The sequence below is a fragment of the Pan paniscus genome, chromosome 3, assembly GCF_029289425.2.
Source record: "Pan paniscus chromosome 3, NHGRI_mPanPan1-v2.0_pri, whole genome shotgun sequence".
NCBI lineage: Eukaryota > Metazoa > Chordata > Mammalia > Primates > Hominidae > Pan > Pan paniscus.
In genome coordinates, this window is record NC_073252.2 from 98009059 (window position 1) to 98025513 (window position 16455).

Below are 16455 nucleotides of genomic sequence, written 5' to 3' on the forward strand. Positions count from 1 at the left end.
TAATTTCACACTGATCTTGTAAAGTTTTAAAGTTTTTCAATGGTATGCTAAAAATTTCAAATAAGATCCATGACAACTTTGTCTCAATTATTTTTCAATACACTTCAACTCAAAAAAAACAAACCGCCAAGTTTAACAGAATATTAGTTTACAAAGTTACACACTTTCTCTTCAGTCTTACTGTAAGCTAGCTCTTACTTATGCAATGGATGCAGTATTATTGCAAGACTTCTCCCCATTGAGCCAAATTGTCACTGAGCAACTTGTTTGCATAATCGTGCTAACCAACAAGATAACATGGCTTTCTTCAGAAAAATCCCCTGTGTATAGGTAAAAGAAAAAACAAAAACATACATCATGTAAGTGTTTGCTGGTGATCTGTACCCTCACTAAAGCAACATTTATGAAGGCTAATATAAGAGAAAAGGTATACTCAGCTAAGAAACTCACATAAAGTACAGACTAAAGTATTTTGAAAACTTGGGGATTCTCTTAGAGACTGTTCCAATCATATTTAGTCCCCAAAAGAAAAAAAAATTACATTTAATTAAAAAGGTATAATGAGATTATTGACCAGAGGACCAATCTCTAATACAGGTATACTACTAAGCTATTTCTTCCACTCTTAAAGAATTCATGGTCCCAAATGTGGCTGGGCCTTAAAACTAAATCAGCAATACTTCATTCCCTTTGCTTTTCTCCTCTGCAAATATTCCATACTTTTACCACTCTCTTAAGCTTTCAACCTCATCTCTTTTCTTCTAACTCTCAGAAGACAGCCTCATCTCCAATTTGACAGAGAAAACAGAAAAATTCCTTCCACCTTTTATGTCTCCACCTGTATGTCTCTGTATGTCTCTGGCCACATACAGAGTGTATCTACACTCAGCATCATCTTTCATTCTTCCATTCTCAAGGTGTCTCCTTGCCTACAGCCAGTTCCTCTAGGCTTTGGAGAACCACACACACAACCACCCACATACACACAAAACCAACCCCACCCCACATATATATATAATCAATACCAGAACAAAGAGGCATCAATGCTCTTCCTTCCTTATTTCTACCACACCTTGGACTACTCTTCTTTTTCTTTCAAGGCTAGGGTAGAGGAAATGAAGAAACAGACTTTTTAAAATAACACCAGATTTAGGAGAGTCTTCTTTTTCAAAACTTTCAACCATAGTTTTTTGGTAAACTTTCAAATATATAGGTGATTCTGTATTCTTAAATATATATATATATATAAATACATTTAACTTTCTTTGAATCCTTCATTGAGAATATGTTCTCCCAACATAAATTAAATCCTATAAGCAAATACAATTTGTTTTAGGATGTGGTTTCCAGAGACATGTTTCAAGCACACTGCTTACTAATAAAAGTTTTTTACGAAATAAATTCAAAAGTAAGTCTCTTACTTATTCACTTCTTTCACTTATTCAGCTACCTCTGACACAGTACTATAAGTATAAAAATGGTTAGCAGCATTATTTATATTCTCAAAGTGCTTCACTACCATTCATACTAATCAAATACTCTACCATGGCTTTACCATGATTAAGGAATCCTTTTTTGTTTGTTTGTTTGTTTGTTTGAGAAGGTGTCTTGCTCTGTCGCCCAGGCTGGAGTGCAGTGGTGTGATCTTGGCTCACTGCAACCTCTGCCTCTTGAGTTCAAGTGATTCCTCAGCCTCAGCCTCCCGAGTAGCTGGGATTACAGGTGCCTATCACCACGCCCGGCTACTTTTTCTATTTTTAGTAGAAATGAGGTTTTGCCATGTTGGCCAGGCTGGTCTTGAACTCCTGACCTCAGGGGATCTGCCAGCCTTGGCCTCCCAAAGTGCTAGGATTACAGGCGTGAGCCACCACACTCAGTCAGAGAATCCTTTTTTCTCATTGTAATCACTCTCAAATAAAATGTTACAATCAAGCTTTAGCATTTAAATATATAGGGACAAATGCAAAATATAAATATATGGGTATTTGATTTTAAAATTAAGATATGGTAACAAATCACTTTCCTTAATGAATAAAACCTGTATCTCAAAATACACTTCAATTACAAATTATGGTAAATAAAAAGTTGAGAATGGGGTAAAAAGGTGAAAAAAGAAATAAAATTAAAAGAGAAACAGACAAGAAAGGACAAATGAGAAAGACTTAACCTAACTAATTTTAACTACTCTTCACTTGAGTTAGTTCACTATATTATGATTCACTCTCCATGAGAATTCTTGAATTAATCTCTGTTCAAAATCCTTAATCTTTAGTTTCCCTAGCAAAGTAATATCAGCACAACATCAATACAGCTTCCTTAAGCTTTAGCAGGAAACAAAACAGACTTTTCTCTAGTGTTTCAAACTCAAAGTTTCATTTCATTTCCAGAAAACCTTTTACTTATAAAATTAAAGCCAGATACCCAAAACCCAGTTTATAACTTTTCAACTCTAACATTTCTGCGAAAGGACATTATAGTGTCTGCATATATATAAAGATAGCCCTTCAAAAAGAATATAAATAGAAAAAAATCCTTCACTAATATAAGTAGGAAATTGAAAATGTTGCTATTACACTCAATATTCCTCTCATGAAATTCTCCCATTTTCATCTATGTAAAATAAAACAATTCTTCATCCTCTTTTAATATTGCTACATAAACAACATATTGTGTGAAAAAGCTGCAATAATTTTTCTTAAAAAAATTATTTGGAAAAAGCTTTGTAACTTGAGGTTACTTTAAAAAATAGAATATTCTATAGAGTTGGTACTTTACAGACCAGTTTTATAAAGAATATGAAGCATAAGACACACCCAGAGTTCAATTCCTTGATGTCTATTCTTCTAATGTTATATTTCACTTTTTTCAGGTGTTATAACATCAAAAAGTACATTAATACCAATTATGATTGAGATGTAAACCATATTTATTCCTACCTGAGAACTCCATCTACTTGGTCTTTGGTATAGCCTTTTCCACCTTCACCACTACCAGATGTGCTGTCCTTTGTGCAATTAGGCTTGCTTTGATCGCCACTACCTGATGGTTTTCGGCAATGAGGGCTATTTCCAGCCGTGCTTCCATTTTTCATAATTATTTCCAATAGTGCTGTAGAAAGATAAAGTACACTATGCCTGTTTACATCAACGTACATACACAAGATCCTGAGAAGAAAGTTTTAAAGCAGACAAATTATGAAGTGTGTTCTCCAAAAAGATTCACCATAGGATCTTTTTAATTAGCACGCATTCCCCTAAGTACTTAACTGTTTACAGAACACTAATCACCATCTAGAAGTAGAATGCTAAGTTAAAGCTAGTAACTTGAGATTATAATCATTCAATTATTTATGACATAATTTTATTTGTCATATCATGTGACACTGCAGATTACCAAAGAAAAAGAGGTAAGTCTTTAAAGTAGCCAATGAGATCATCCACAAAGTAAGAGAAATTTAGACTTCCTGTTTAATTCTCAATAGCAACAATGGGAGCCAAGATACTGGAATATTATCATCCAAATGCTCAGAAAAAATAAATTGCTAACTTGAGTTATGCACTAATTTCCCAGAAAGTGCACAAGATAAAAACATTTTCCAACAAATAGAAAATTTATCACTAAAAGATTTTCACTAGAGGATACTGTAATATATACATTTCAGGCAAAAGGAAAACATTTACAGATAGGCTGAGATGGAAAAAGGAATGGTAAGCAAATAGTGTGGTAAATATGAGAGTAAATGTGAACAATGAGTGTAAAAAATAATTCTTATCAAGGATTTGCTTTTTAATAATCTGGGGAGGAGAAGCATAAAAGTAGGGGTAGAAAGAATGTGAATGAAATAAGGTTGGCCATATATATTCATAATGGTTCAAGACAGGTGAGTGATTGGGAGTGATTAAACTATTTTTTTCTCCTTTTGTGTGTGCTTAAAACTTTCCATAATAAAAGTTAAAACTAAACATAAAAAACGTTAACAAAACTAATGGAAAAAAAGGGAAATCCATCATCATTGTGGATTTTAACATATTTCAATCAGTAACTGATATAAGGTAAATTTTAAGAAATCATTGAGGATACAGATGACTTAGACATCAAATTTATAAGCTTTATCTAAGAGATATAACATTATACCCAACTAGTGAATATCCCTTTCTCACAGGCCCACATTATCGCTAGACCATAGAGTGGTCCTTTTCAAATCTCAGAGAATTATTACTATATATATATATATATATATATATATACCACAATCTATGAGCACAATACAGTTATATGAGAAATCAGTTACAAAAAATGTAACTAAAAAAATCATAAATGGGTTGGAAAAGAAAAAACAAAATAAAAAAATCTAGACAGCTTGTGTATCAAAGAAATAACTACAATAGAAATTACAAAATACTTAGAACTGAATAGAAATTAAAACACCACATATCAGAACTTGTGGGTCAACAACTAGCCATCCACATGCAAAAGAATAAATTTGGACTCCATCACACTGGACACAAAAATTAACTCGGAATGGATCATGAATCTAAGTGTAAGAGCTAAAGCTTCAAAACTCTTAGAAGAAAATACAGAAGTAAATCTTCATGATGTTGATTTAGGCAAAATATTCTTAACTACAGAAACAAAAGTAAATGTGATAAAAGGAAAACAGAGAAAATGGGCTTTATCAAAATTTAAAACTTTTGTACTTCAAAGGCTATCATCAACAGAATGGAAAAAAAATGTTTACAAATAACATACCTGATTTTCAAAAAAAAGTATCCAGAATATATAAAGAATTCTTACAGTTCAGTAATAAAAAGATCAAAAACACCAGTTAAAAAAACGGGTGAAGGATCTGAATAGACAATTTCTCCAAAACAAACAAACAAATGGTCAATAAGCACACAAAAAAAGTTGCTCAACATCATTAGCTATTAGGGAAATAAAAATCAAAACCACAAAGAGATGTATCACTTCAAACCCACATCCAAAAGATGAACAATAGCAAATGTTGAGAAGGATGGGGAGAAATTGGTACCCTAATAAGTTTCTAGTGAGAATGTAAAATGATGCTGCTACTTTGAAAAAATCATCTAGTAGTTCTTTAAAAAAGTAAACATAGTTACCATTTGACTCAACAATCCCATTCCTAAGTACATATCGAAGAGAAATGATATACAAAAACTGATTCACAAATGTTCATTGCAACATTATTCACAATGGCAAAAAGATACAAACAACCAAATATCTATCAACTGATGGATAATGATATATCCAGACAATGAAATATTTTCAAAAATAAAAAGAAACAGAGTACTGATATGTGCTACAACATGAATGGACCTTGAAAACATTATGCTAAGTGAAAGACTCCAGTCACAAAAGATGGTATACTATACGGTTCCGTTTATATGAAATGTACAGAACAGGCAAATCTACAGGGACAGAAAGTAAATGAATCATTGCCAAAGCTGGGGGTGCAGGGGAGGGTGGAACTGGAAATAAATGAGGAGTGACTGCTAAAGAGTAATGAGGTGTCTTTTTGAAGTAAGGAAATGTTCTAAAATTGATTTCCATAACTGTTGTGCAGCTCTGTTAAAATACTAAAGAAACACTGAATGGTATAATTGAAATGAGTGAATTGTATGGTATGTGAATTATGTCTCAATAAAGCGTGTATATATATATACACACACTCTCAATATTATGTCTCAATAATGTCTCAATAAAGTATGTATATATATATATATATATACACACACACTCAACTAGGTACCAATCTATCAGTTATTAATGAGAAATATAACATAAACAGTCTTTTTTTTTTTTTTTTTTTTTTGAGACTGAGCCAGGCTGGAGTGCAGTGGTATAATCTTGGTTCACTGCAACCTCCGTCTCCTGGGTTCAAGCAATTCTGTCTCAGCCTCCTGAGTAACTGGGACTACAGGTACCTGCCCCCGACACCTGGCTAATTTTTTAAATTTTTTTTTAGTAGAGATGGGGTTTCACCATATTGGCCAGGCTGGTCTCAAATTCCTGACTTCAAGTGATCCACCCGCCTTGGCCTCCCAAAGTGCTGGGATTACAGGCGTGAGCCACACGCCTGGCCAATTTTTAAACTATAGTCTGTATTTAGTCTGCAATCGCAATGAATGGAAACCAGCATGGTCTAAGGGAGGTAGTGGTTCACAACATTTAGACATAAAAATTTTTGTGGGAATTCTGGAAAAAAGGCTATGACATCAGCTTAAATTTTAAATCTCTCCGAATTCCCTCATAAAGTCAGAGAAAACCTCATGCACAAAATCCCAAAATATAAGGTGGGGAAAAACCACCAACTGCCACAGGGGCATTTGCCAGCCCACAGAACATAAAAAAAAAATAAAAATAAAAATAACCAACAGGGACTCTCTATATAGCACAACAGGCAAAACTGGGAAAAGTGTGTAAAAAGGAATGAGTTTTGCCTACTACAATAGTACACAAGTGCACGGGTCCACAATAAAGCTTTAAAGGCATGGAAGACTCTAGTCACTACATGCCCTCAAAAATAATCAATCAAAGCTCTCTTCCACAATAAAGCCACACCAAGAAGAAACTCCTGGGAACAGGACCCAAACTGAAGAGGACAGGGAAAACAAAAAAAACGAAAAGAGAAACTCCAGATAAAGGTAGGGAAGGATAAAGGAATGAGAAGATCTCATTTAGCAAGGGGACATTTTTAAACATTACACAAAAACAGAAGGATCTCTACGTATTTACCAGCACATAAAAATGAGTTTAAAAAAAATGACAGAAGTCAAATCTGATACAAAATTATAAGAAAAAAAGGATGAGTATGAATTAAACCTCTGAAGACAATAAATACACACCATAAACACTTGCTAACAAAACAGATGAACACTTTAATACTTCAAAACAAGCTGAAAAGACTAAAAAATAATGCATGATATAAAAGAACAATATATATCAAAATTACAACAACATCAGAAATTACTGGCCAGATGCAGTGGATCACATCTGTAATCCCAGCACTTTGGGAGGCTGAGGCGGGTAGATCACCTGAGGTCAGGAGTTCAAGACTAGCCTGGTCAACATGGTGAAATCCTGTCTCTACAAAAATACAAAAATTAGCCGGGCATGATGACCAGTGCCTGTAATCCCAGCTACCCGGGAGGCTGAGGTGGGAGAATTGCTTGAACCTGGAGGTGGAGGTTGCAGTGAGCTGAGATTGAGCCACTGCACTCCAGCCTGGGTGACAGAGCAAGACTGTCTCAAAAAAAAAAAAAAAAAAAAAAAAAGAAAAGAAAAAATTATCTCTCAAAAACTTATGTGATAAAACTCAATAAAAAATAAGACATTTTAAAAAATCAATTAAAAAAAGACTAAACTAGAAGAAACAAAGACTCATAAATACAACAGATAATGCTTAAAAGAGAAAGAAAATATATCAGAAGGAAATTTAAAACATTTTTTAAAAAAGTAAAAAAGACAAAAAAATTTCAAGAGAAAACAGCAAATATTAACAGTAAAGATCCAACATATGTACAATAGGAGTACTGAAGAAAAACAAAAAAATAGAACAAATAAACTTTTCTGACATAAAAACAAAAAATCTGAAACTATTAAATGAAAGGGCAAATCACAGACCTAATACTGACCAAGAATAACTAACACCAAGACATATTCTAATAAAATTAAATATCTAGGCAAAAAGAGCAAATGACTTATAAAGGAGAGGAAATTAGACTGTCATCAGACTTTGTTCATCAGTAGTACTTGCATAAAACAATGGAGTAACAGATACACATGGAAAGAAAACGTACAGCAAAGACTTTGTATCCACCAAAATAACTTCAAGCAGTAAAGCCCACAGATGAACTGTTTTCAACATTCTAGAATGAATGGAGCTTAGTTCCCACAAGCCCTTCTGGGAATCCACTATAAAACAGGCTTTAGGAATCCAAAATAATTACATATATGCTGACATAAGGACTGGTAGTAGTAAGCATTAAATGTATAGTTATTTATACAACTAAGACTAAATGACGGTTAAGAGAGAGCATACAGCATGTAATGACAGTATCTTCTAACACTGTAGATATGGTTTGAATATTTTCTAAATGGTGGGCTTCCCCTGTTTTTCCCTCTTCTAATAGAAAAATTATTAGGCTTCTTCCTTTCCCTTCTTTTCCTTTTGGCATCTGGGGCTGGCAATGCCTGAATCCTGAACCAAGGAAGCTTATTGGGACTCAAGAGACAGTCATGGCCAGGTGCGGTGGCCAGGTGCCTGTAATCCCAGCACTTTAGGAGGCTGAGGCGGAGGGATCACTTGAGGTCAAGAATTTGAGACCAGCCCGGCCAACATGGTGAAACCTCGTCTCTACTAAAAATACAAAAAGTAGCCAGGTGTGGTGGCATGCACCTGTAGTCCCAGCTACTCGGGAGGCTGAGACAGGAGAATCGCTTGAACCCAAGAGGCAGAGGTTGCAGTAAGCCATGATTGTGCCACTGCACTCCAACCTCGGTGACACAGACTGTATCAAAAAATAAAATAAATTTAAAAATAGAGACAGTCACAACCAAAAACATGGCTGAGCTCAAGAGGGCCTGGACCAATGGGCTTTTATGTACTAAAATACATAGAAAATTTTACATAAAAGCTCGATTTTATGTAATGAAGCAATTTGTTACATAAAAGGGAAAATGAGCAAATAAGTGGGAGCCACATTTCTCATTCTGTTCTGATTCTCTAACAGAGAAAAGAATCACAAACATGGAAATGGAGATGGCTGGAATGAATCCTGTGGCATTTTACTAAAAATGGAAGTGTGTGAATATACTGTATGTGTGTGCATGTGTCACAGATACTAAAATTAATATTGACCAAATTACTATAAATATGTGTAGATCACAAACACATATATCACACATATGTACAGAAATATACATACATGCATTCACGCATACATTTATTTCCTGGCTCTGTCCACTGATAGGGCTAGAAACAATGACACTTCTGTAAGCTGTGAGTTCATTTAGTATCTATATCTAGTTTCTAAATACCATTGTCCAGTAAAAGGAGTCAGGACTTCTTGGAGAACTAGCTGATTCCTAGGGCAGAGAAAGTAAAATGTGAGCCTGAAATTTTTTTGTGTTAGGAAATTTAAAAATTCAAAGAACAATGAGAACATGTCCAAAAGACACAGGAGCCAGCCTGAAGGGGCTCCCACTAACTAAATCTGAACACAAAAATAAATGATGATAATGACAGATTAAATCGGAAACCATGAATCTGTAACAGATAATTGAGGCTGAATGCTAACTAATAAATGTAGAAGGAATTATGGAATTAGAAAACCACACTTGGCAACCATCAGAAATTTTTTCAGGAAAGAATAACCAATGGATGCTACAAAGAGACAGTGAAAGTTTGTTGAGTAACAGGACACATACACAGTTTCAAAGTATTTCCCTACAAAACATGTATTTATTACAAAGAAGAAAAGAATAACATCGCCAGGCGCAGTGGCTCACGCCTGTAATCCCAGAACTTTGGGAGGCCGAGGCGGGCGGATCAGGAGGTCAGGAGATCGAGACTATCCTGGCTAACACAGTGAAACCCTGTTTCTACTAAAAAATACAAAAAATTAGCCAGGTGTGGTGGCAGGCGCTTATAGTCCCAGCTACTCGGGAGGCTGAGGCAGGAGAATGGTGTGAACCCGGGAGGTGGAGCTCGCAGTGAGCCGAGATCGCGCCATACACTCCAGCCTGGGCGACAGAGAGAGACTCCATCTCAAAGAATAACATCATAGTGGAGAAAAACAGCAATCACTAACTTAACTAAGTGATCAAAGTAACCTCACCAGTAAGGACCAAATCAACATCATGTGTCTCCTGATATGTTACACTAAGAACACACATCAGCTGGGCACGGTAGCTCACACCTGTAATCCCAGCACTTTGGGATGCCAAGGTGGGCTGATCACTTGAGCCCAGGGAGTTCCAGACTTGCCTGGGCAACATAGCAAAACCTTGCCTCTACAAAAAATACAAAAATTAGCCAGGCATGGTGGCATACGCCTGTAGTACCAGCTACTCGGGAGGCTAAGGTAGAAGAATTACTTGAGCCCAGGAGGCATAGGTTGCAGCGAGCCATGATCATGCCACTACACTCCAGTCTGGGTGACAAAGTGAGACTCAAAAAAAGGAACACACGTCACTTCCATAGTATTACACCAAAAACAAATATGATGAAATATCAGTCAAAGCCAAATTCAGGTCTGGGCATGGTGGCTCATGCCTGTAATCCCAGCACTTTGGGAGGCCAAGGTGGGAGGATCACTTGAGCCCAGGAGTTCAAAACCAGCCTGGAGAACACAGTGAAACCCTGTCTCTATTTATTTAAAAAAAAAAAAAAAAAAAAAAGTTGAGGGAAATTCTATAAACTCACTGGCCTAGGCCAGGCACGGTGGCTCACGCCTGTAATCCCAACACTTTGGGAGGCTGAGGCAGGCGGATCACTTGAGGTCAGGAGTTCGAGACCAGCCTGGCTAACATGGCGTAACCATGTTAAAAATACAAAAAAAAAAAAAAAAAAATAGCTGGGCGTTGTGGTGCATGCCTGTAATCCCAGCTACTTGGGAGGCTGGAGAATCGCTTGAACCCAGGAGGTGGAGGTTGCGGTGAGCAGAAATTAAAAAAAAAAAAAATTGGCATATACTCATCAAAAATACCAAGGTCAAGAAAAAAAAAAAGATGGTATCTGGAGAAAACATCATGGCCACATAAATGCGACATGTGGACATGTGCTTTTTTTTTTTTTTTTTTTGCCATAAGGGGCATAATTGAGAAAACTGGCAGAATGTGAGTAAGGTGAAAGCACTGATTTCATAAACTTGATGGTTACACTGTGATTATCTAAGAGAGTGTCCTTGTCTTAGAAAATGTATGCTCAATTATTTAGGGGTAATGGGAGATCATGTCTACAGCTACTGTTAATTGGTTCCAGAAAAACAGACTGTGGTGTGTGTGTGTGTAGAAAGAGAAAGAGAAAGAGAGAAGGGTAGCAGAGAGGGAGAGAGAAAGGTCCTGATAAAGCAAACGTAAAAATTTTAACAAATACAAAGCAAATGAAATGTATTTGGAAATTAGTGTTATTTGTATTAAGTTTGAATGATTTTATATTTGTGTAAGTTTGTATTATTCTTGCAACTTTTCTGTAAGTTTGAAATTATTTCAAAATTTTCCAAAACTAAATGTACTAATATAAAGGGGCTCCCACTGACCAAAAACCTAAAAAATGATAACTTGCTAGTTTTTGGAGAATGAAAAGGAATAGCCTCCTTTTCTTGAAAACTGATAAAAGCAATCAAGCATTTATCATGATTTTCCTATATAAACGATACCACTGCATAACCATAAGACAGGTGGAGGAAGAAGTATCTCTTTATATAAATATTTCGGCCAATAAAAAAAAAAACTTTTTAAAAATTGTAGAGCCAGATATGAAAGTGGTTATATATGTTTAATATTTAAAAGTGCCCACCAGCCGGGTACAGTGGCTCACGCCTGTAATCCCAGCACTTTGGGAGGTTGAGGTGGGTAGATCACCTAAGGTCAGGAGTTCGAGACCAGCCTGGCCAACATGGGGAAACCCCGTCTCTACTAAAAATACAAAAATTACCTGGACATGGTGGTGCATGCCTGTAGTCCCAGCTACGTGGGAGGCTAAGGCAGGAGAACTGCTTGAACCCGGGAGATGGAGGTTGCAGTGAGCCAGGATTGTACCATTGCATTCCAGCCTGGGCAACAGAGCGAGACTCCATCTCAAAAAATGTTTTTAAATGAAATAAAATAAAACAAAATAAATAAACGTGGCCACGATGACCCAATGCATGCTAAGTAGAAGTTATCTGTGTGTTCCTCCTTTCATTTTTAGCACAAACATGTTCTCCCATGGTTCCTCTGGACATTTTCCATGTTAACACCTAGATTTTGGATATTGCTAAAGCAGAATCATATAGTTGTTACAGATTTTTGGCAGTTACTATGATAATGAAGATTTTTCTGGAATTTCATGCACAGGGCTTCTGCCAAACAGTAGCTGTGTGCATACATGAGCTCATACTACACAGTCTTTGGCTCCATCAAGTGAAAATGTGGACAAGCTGTATTACTTCTGGGCCTCAAAATCTAGCTTAATCATCTTAAAAATGGAATCAGCAAAGTTGTCAGTACTAATAATCACTGGAACTGATGCCTAAGAAGATGACTCAGTTCAACTACCATGAGAATTTAGAACACATTGGATCTTTCGGATTTATTAAATGTCTTAGCTATCACATGGGATCTCTTTTACAATAATGCGCAGTGTTACAAACATTAATTGGGATAGTACTTATAAACCAGAGAACATTCACTTTTATGAAAAATTTTATCCAATCTTATTTTATGCATTTACCTTCCAGACGTACTGCTCTACTAGGAGTTTTAACATAATCTGCATGTAATTTAGTATATTCCATATTAAAGACCAATGAAAAAGTTAATATAGAATTTAAAATATTTATGTTGATAATCCGAAAAGGAAGAACTGAGATCTATTTTTATTCTTAAGTTTCTGTTGCACTCCTATATAATGTCTACCATTAGCTGAATTGAATATCAGAACACATGATTTGAAAAACAAATAGATTTTTTCTTTTTCACAAAATACAAATAGCTTTTATTTGTGTGATTATACAAACATGTATGTTCAGCTCATTAAAAAACATAACAGGCCAGGCGTGGTGGCTCATGCTTGTAATCCCAGCACTTTGGGAGGCTGAGGCAGGTGGATCACTTGAGGTCAGGAGTTTGAAACCAGCCTGGTCAACATGGTGAAACCCCGTCTCTACTAAAAACACAAAAATAAGCTGGTGTCGTGACACACGCCTGTAGTCCTAGCTACTCGGAGGCTGAGGCAAGATAATCGCTTGAACCCAGGAGGCGGAGGTTGCGGTGAGCTGAGATTGTGCCACTGCACTCCAGCCTGGGCGACAGAACGAGACTCTGTCTCAAAAATAAATAAATAAATAAAATAACAAAGTAAAAATCACTTATAAATCCCCTTCCAACCCTCCCCCAAATCCCCCCCAAAAAATCATTATAGCCTTTTGGTTACTCTAGTTAGCTAGCTGTCTAGCTTTTTAGACATTATTAAATTAAAAAAATATAATAATCTACCTGTTTTTAGCTTAATTTTCTTCAATTGTTGACATATTAGAGATATCACCTTATAGCAATAAACACAGGTCCATGTCATCATTTTTAATAGGTGCATAATTTATGAATGCAATGAATTTAATCAGTTTCCACTAATGGACATTTATACGCTTTCCAAATTTTTGCTACAGAGACAATCCCTATATATATATATATATTTTTTTTGAACACTTAGGCTGATTATAGAAAAGCTTCATTTGTGAATATATTAATATAGAAGGCCTTACAGCTATAATATTTTCATTTAGTTATTTATTTAACAAATTATCTTTATTGAAGAGAGTAAAATTAAATAAACAGCTATCATTCCAGAAAATCCAGGCCCATAGATGTCACAAATATATGTAAAATACTGTTAGGCATCATGGGAGTAAAAAAGATAATTAAGATTAAAATAGTTCCTGACCGCTAAGGTATTTTAAATGTAGGAGAGAGACAGCTATATACACAGGCAATGTAAGGGATGAAGTCAGCAAGGCAGAAGAACTAAATGTTAACTAAGCATGGAATGAGTAGTTGAATCCAAATTAATATTACTCCTAATTTAAAGCAATTATCTTATGCTCAAATAATTACTTTAACAAATGACAGAAGAGACAAACATACTATCAACTCCAAGGTACTATTCAAGTTTTTTCCTATAGAAATAATACATGACATGCTTACAGCACTTAAGATAATAAAATATCCTCACAATAAGCCTGCGAAGATTACAAATGAGAAAGCTGAGGCTCAGGAAAGGAAGAGGCAATGACAGAAATGGAATTATTGTGTCATATACCAGATAGATACTTCATATTTCCCCTAGAATGTAAGCTCCATGAGGACAAGGAGTCTGTCTTACTATCCACTGAATTCCCAGTTCTTAGAATATTGTCTGGGACAGAAAAATGTATATTCAGTAAAAATTTGTTGAATAAATCAAACCCCATTTTATAGATGAGGAAATTGAGGTTCGGAAAGATTAAGCTATATATCCAAGGTCACATCATTATTAAATTAAGATTCAAACCCTGAATCAGTATTCTTTCTTCAACTGTAATATCTGAAATAATTTGGCTACTAGCTGAAATTTGGAAATCATTTTTGTAACACTTCAGTTGGTGCTATAGAAATAATTGTTTTGAATGTATAATTTATACTTGTCACTAAATTTCAATTAAGTCAGAAACACAAAAGACTGAAATTATCTTAAAAAGAATATGTTGGATAATACTCCAGATGTATAATGACAATTTTAAAAGCTACTTTTTAAACCATTTTAAGTAAGACAAAAAGAGACAGAACTTTGAATTTTTTATTAGATATAAATTTTAAAATAATGTAGCAAAAAATTAGGAAGAAAAAGGACTGTTTAAATTGCTATTGTGCAGATAGATGCTGCAAATTATATACTATTCAATACATAATTTGGATTATCATACTTATCCGTTCATTACAGTAGATGAAGAATGGCCTTTTTTGAAGCTGTAAGCCACCAATTGATTCAAATTACTACAGTGTTCCTGAAAACAATAAAAATGCTTTTCTCTTAAAAAAAAAAATCTACACTTCAAACTATCTCCCAATTATTATGAAATTGCAATGCAAAGCATTAAAACAGATTGTATCCCTCTCTGAAAATCCAGAACATATCAATAACTCAATAAATGTACAGTTTATTCAGAAACTACAGTTACTGAGTTCTGCTTACTGACATTTTTCTAGAATATTTATATTTTCTATGTGGTAGCTATTCATATATATCAATACTTTAAAATATTTGAAAGTTGTACAACTGAATTTACTTAGAAGTCCACTGCAATAAGTAAACTGTAAAATAATATTATCAACTAAAAACATGGAAAGAAACAATATCCTAGATCCATTTGGGGATTAAGTTTTTTGTCAAGAAAAACTCTTGCCAATTTCTGAAAGTGTCTTATGTATCAGACTTCCTACCCGGCAAAAATAAAATTTTAAGAGGACAGAAATCCTGGAATCTAGCAGGAATTTAGTCTCATGTTTTACCATGTAAGAATAATGGAAATAAAAATGTGATCTTTTCTTTTGCCTCTCTTAGTTTAAGCATATCCAGACGAACATTCAGTCAACTTTCTGAGTTACAAGAATTTGGTGGTGGACTAGTATAAGTGAAATTCAGGGCTAAAATTTTAAAATCTAATTGTAACCACAGCTTCGACTTCCTTCTATATGAAATATTTTATCAGGATCTCACAAAAATGTCCTAGATCTTTCTCTCTCCTGAATTCTTAAATTGTACCAATAAACATCTTCTAGAATGTTCTATATAAAATACACTTCTCTGAGTACTGGCATATAACTATTTCAGCTCACATAAATCCTGTGATGACATCTTCACTTTACATATAACTAAAGAAGGCTCAGAGGAGTTAAGTAATTTGTCACTGGTGAAAAAGGAGTCAGAGAAAACATCTGCATCTGAACTAAGGTTTTTGGACTACACAGTTATCCCCTATCACTTTATTTGGTAATCACATACTGCCTTACATTTGTACTACCAACTTTCACCCTTACATTTCTTAATTTTTCCAACATTCGTGTCCTTAAGAGCAACAAACTGTGTTGTGCTTTGGTATCTTATAATATCTTTTAGGAGATTTATTCAAATTGTTTGCATGACAGAAGCATGATAGTGTGTACATTTGGGTGGGTTTTAAGAATTCTCAGAGCTTCACACTTGTAAAATGGGGATGACACCAAAATTAATTGAGTGCTTACTGTTAAATGCATTTAATCTTCACAACAGCACTATGAGATCAGTACATTGTCTCCATTTTACAGACGAAAAAGCTAAAGGCTAGAGAGGTTCTCTACCCTGCTCAAAAATAAGGTTACAAGCTAGTAGGTGGAGTCAGACTTCAAAAGCCAAGTTATTCTGTCTAGACTGCCTACTCACTTAATGTTAAAACTGTCCCTCTAGGACTAGATAATGACTAAATGAAATCATATTCAACAGTAGGGGAGGATTCAAAAATAATTAACTCCTGGCAATGATTTCTTGAATATGACAGCAAAAGCACAAAAAAACAAAGCAAAAATAGAAAAATGGCACTACAACAAACTTAAAAACTTATGTGCATCAAATAGCACCATCAACAAAGTGATGAAAAGGCAACATATAAATAGGAGAAAACATCTGAAAATCACATATCTGATAAGGGGTTAATATCCAGA

General features: G+C 34.9%; 1 protein-coding gene across 3 annotated transcripts in view; it reads right to left on the minus strand.

The window, feature by feature from the left end:
- DNAJB14 (DnaJ heat shock protein family (Hsp40) member B14) overlaps window positions 1-16455 on the minus strand; it is a 47246-nt gene that overhangs the window by 27992 nt on the left and 2799 nt on the right. For 2 of the 3 annotated variants that reach the window (XM_003829937.5, XM_008955330.5), the window contains exon 2: window positions 2937-3108. The exons of the other annotated variant lie outside the window; for it this stretch is intronic. In XM_003829937.5, the coding sequence (XP_003829985.1) occupies window positions 2937-3108 (172 nt within the window). The remainder of the gene's footprint in view (window positions 1-2936; window positions 3109-16455) is intronic. 3 annotated transcript variants of the gene reach the window in all.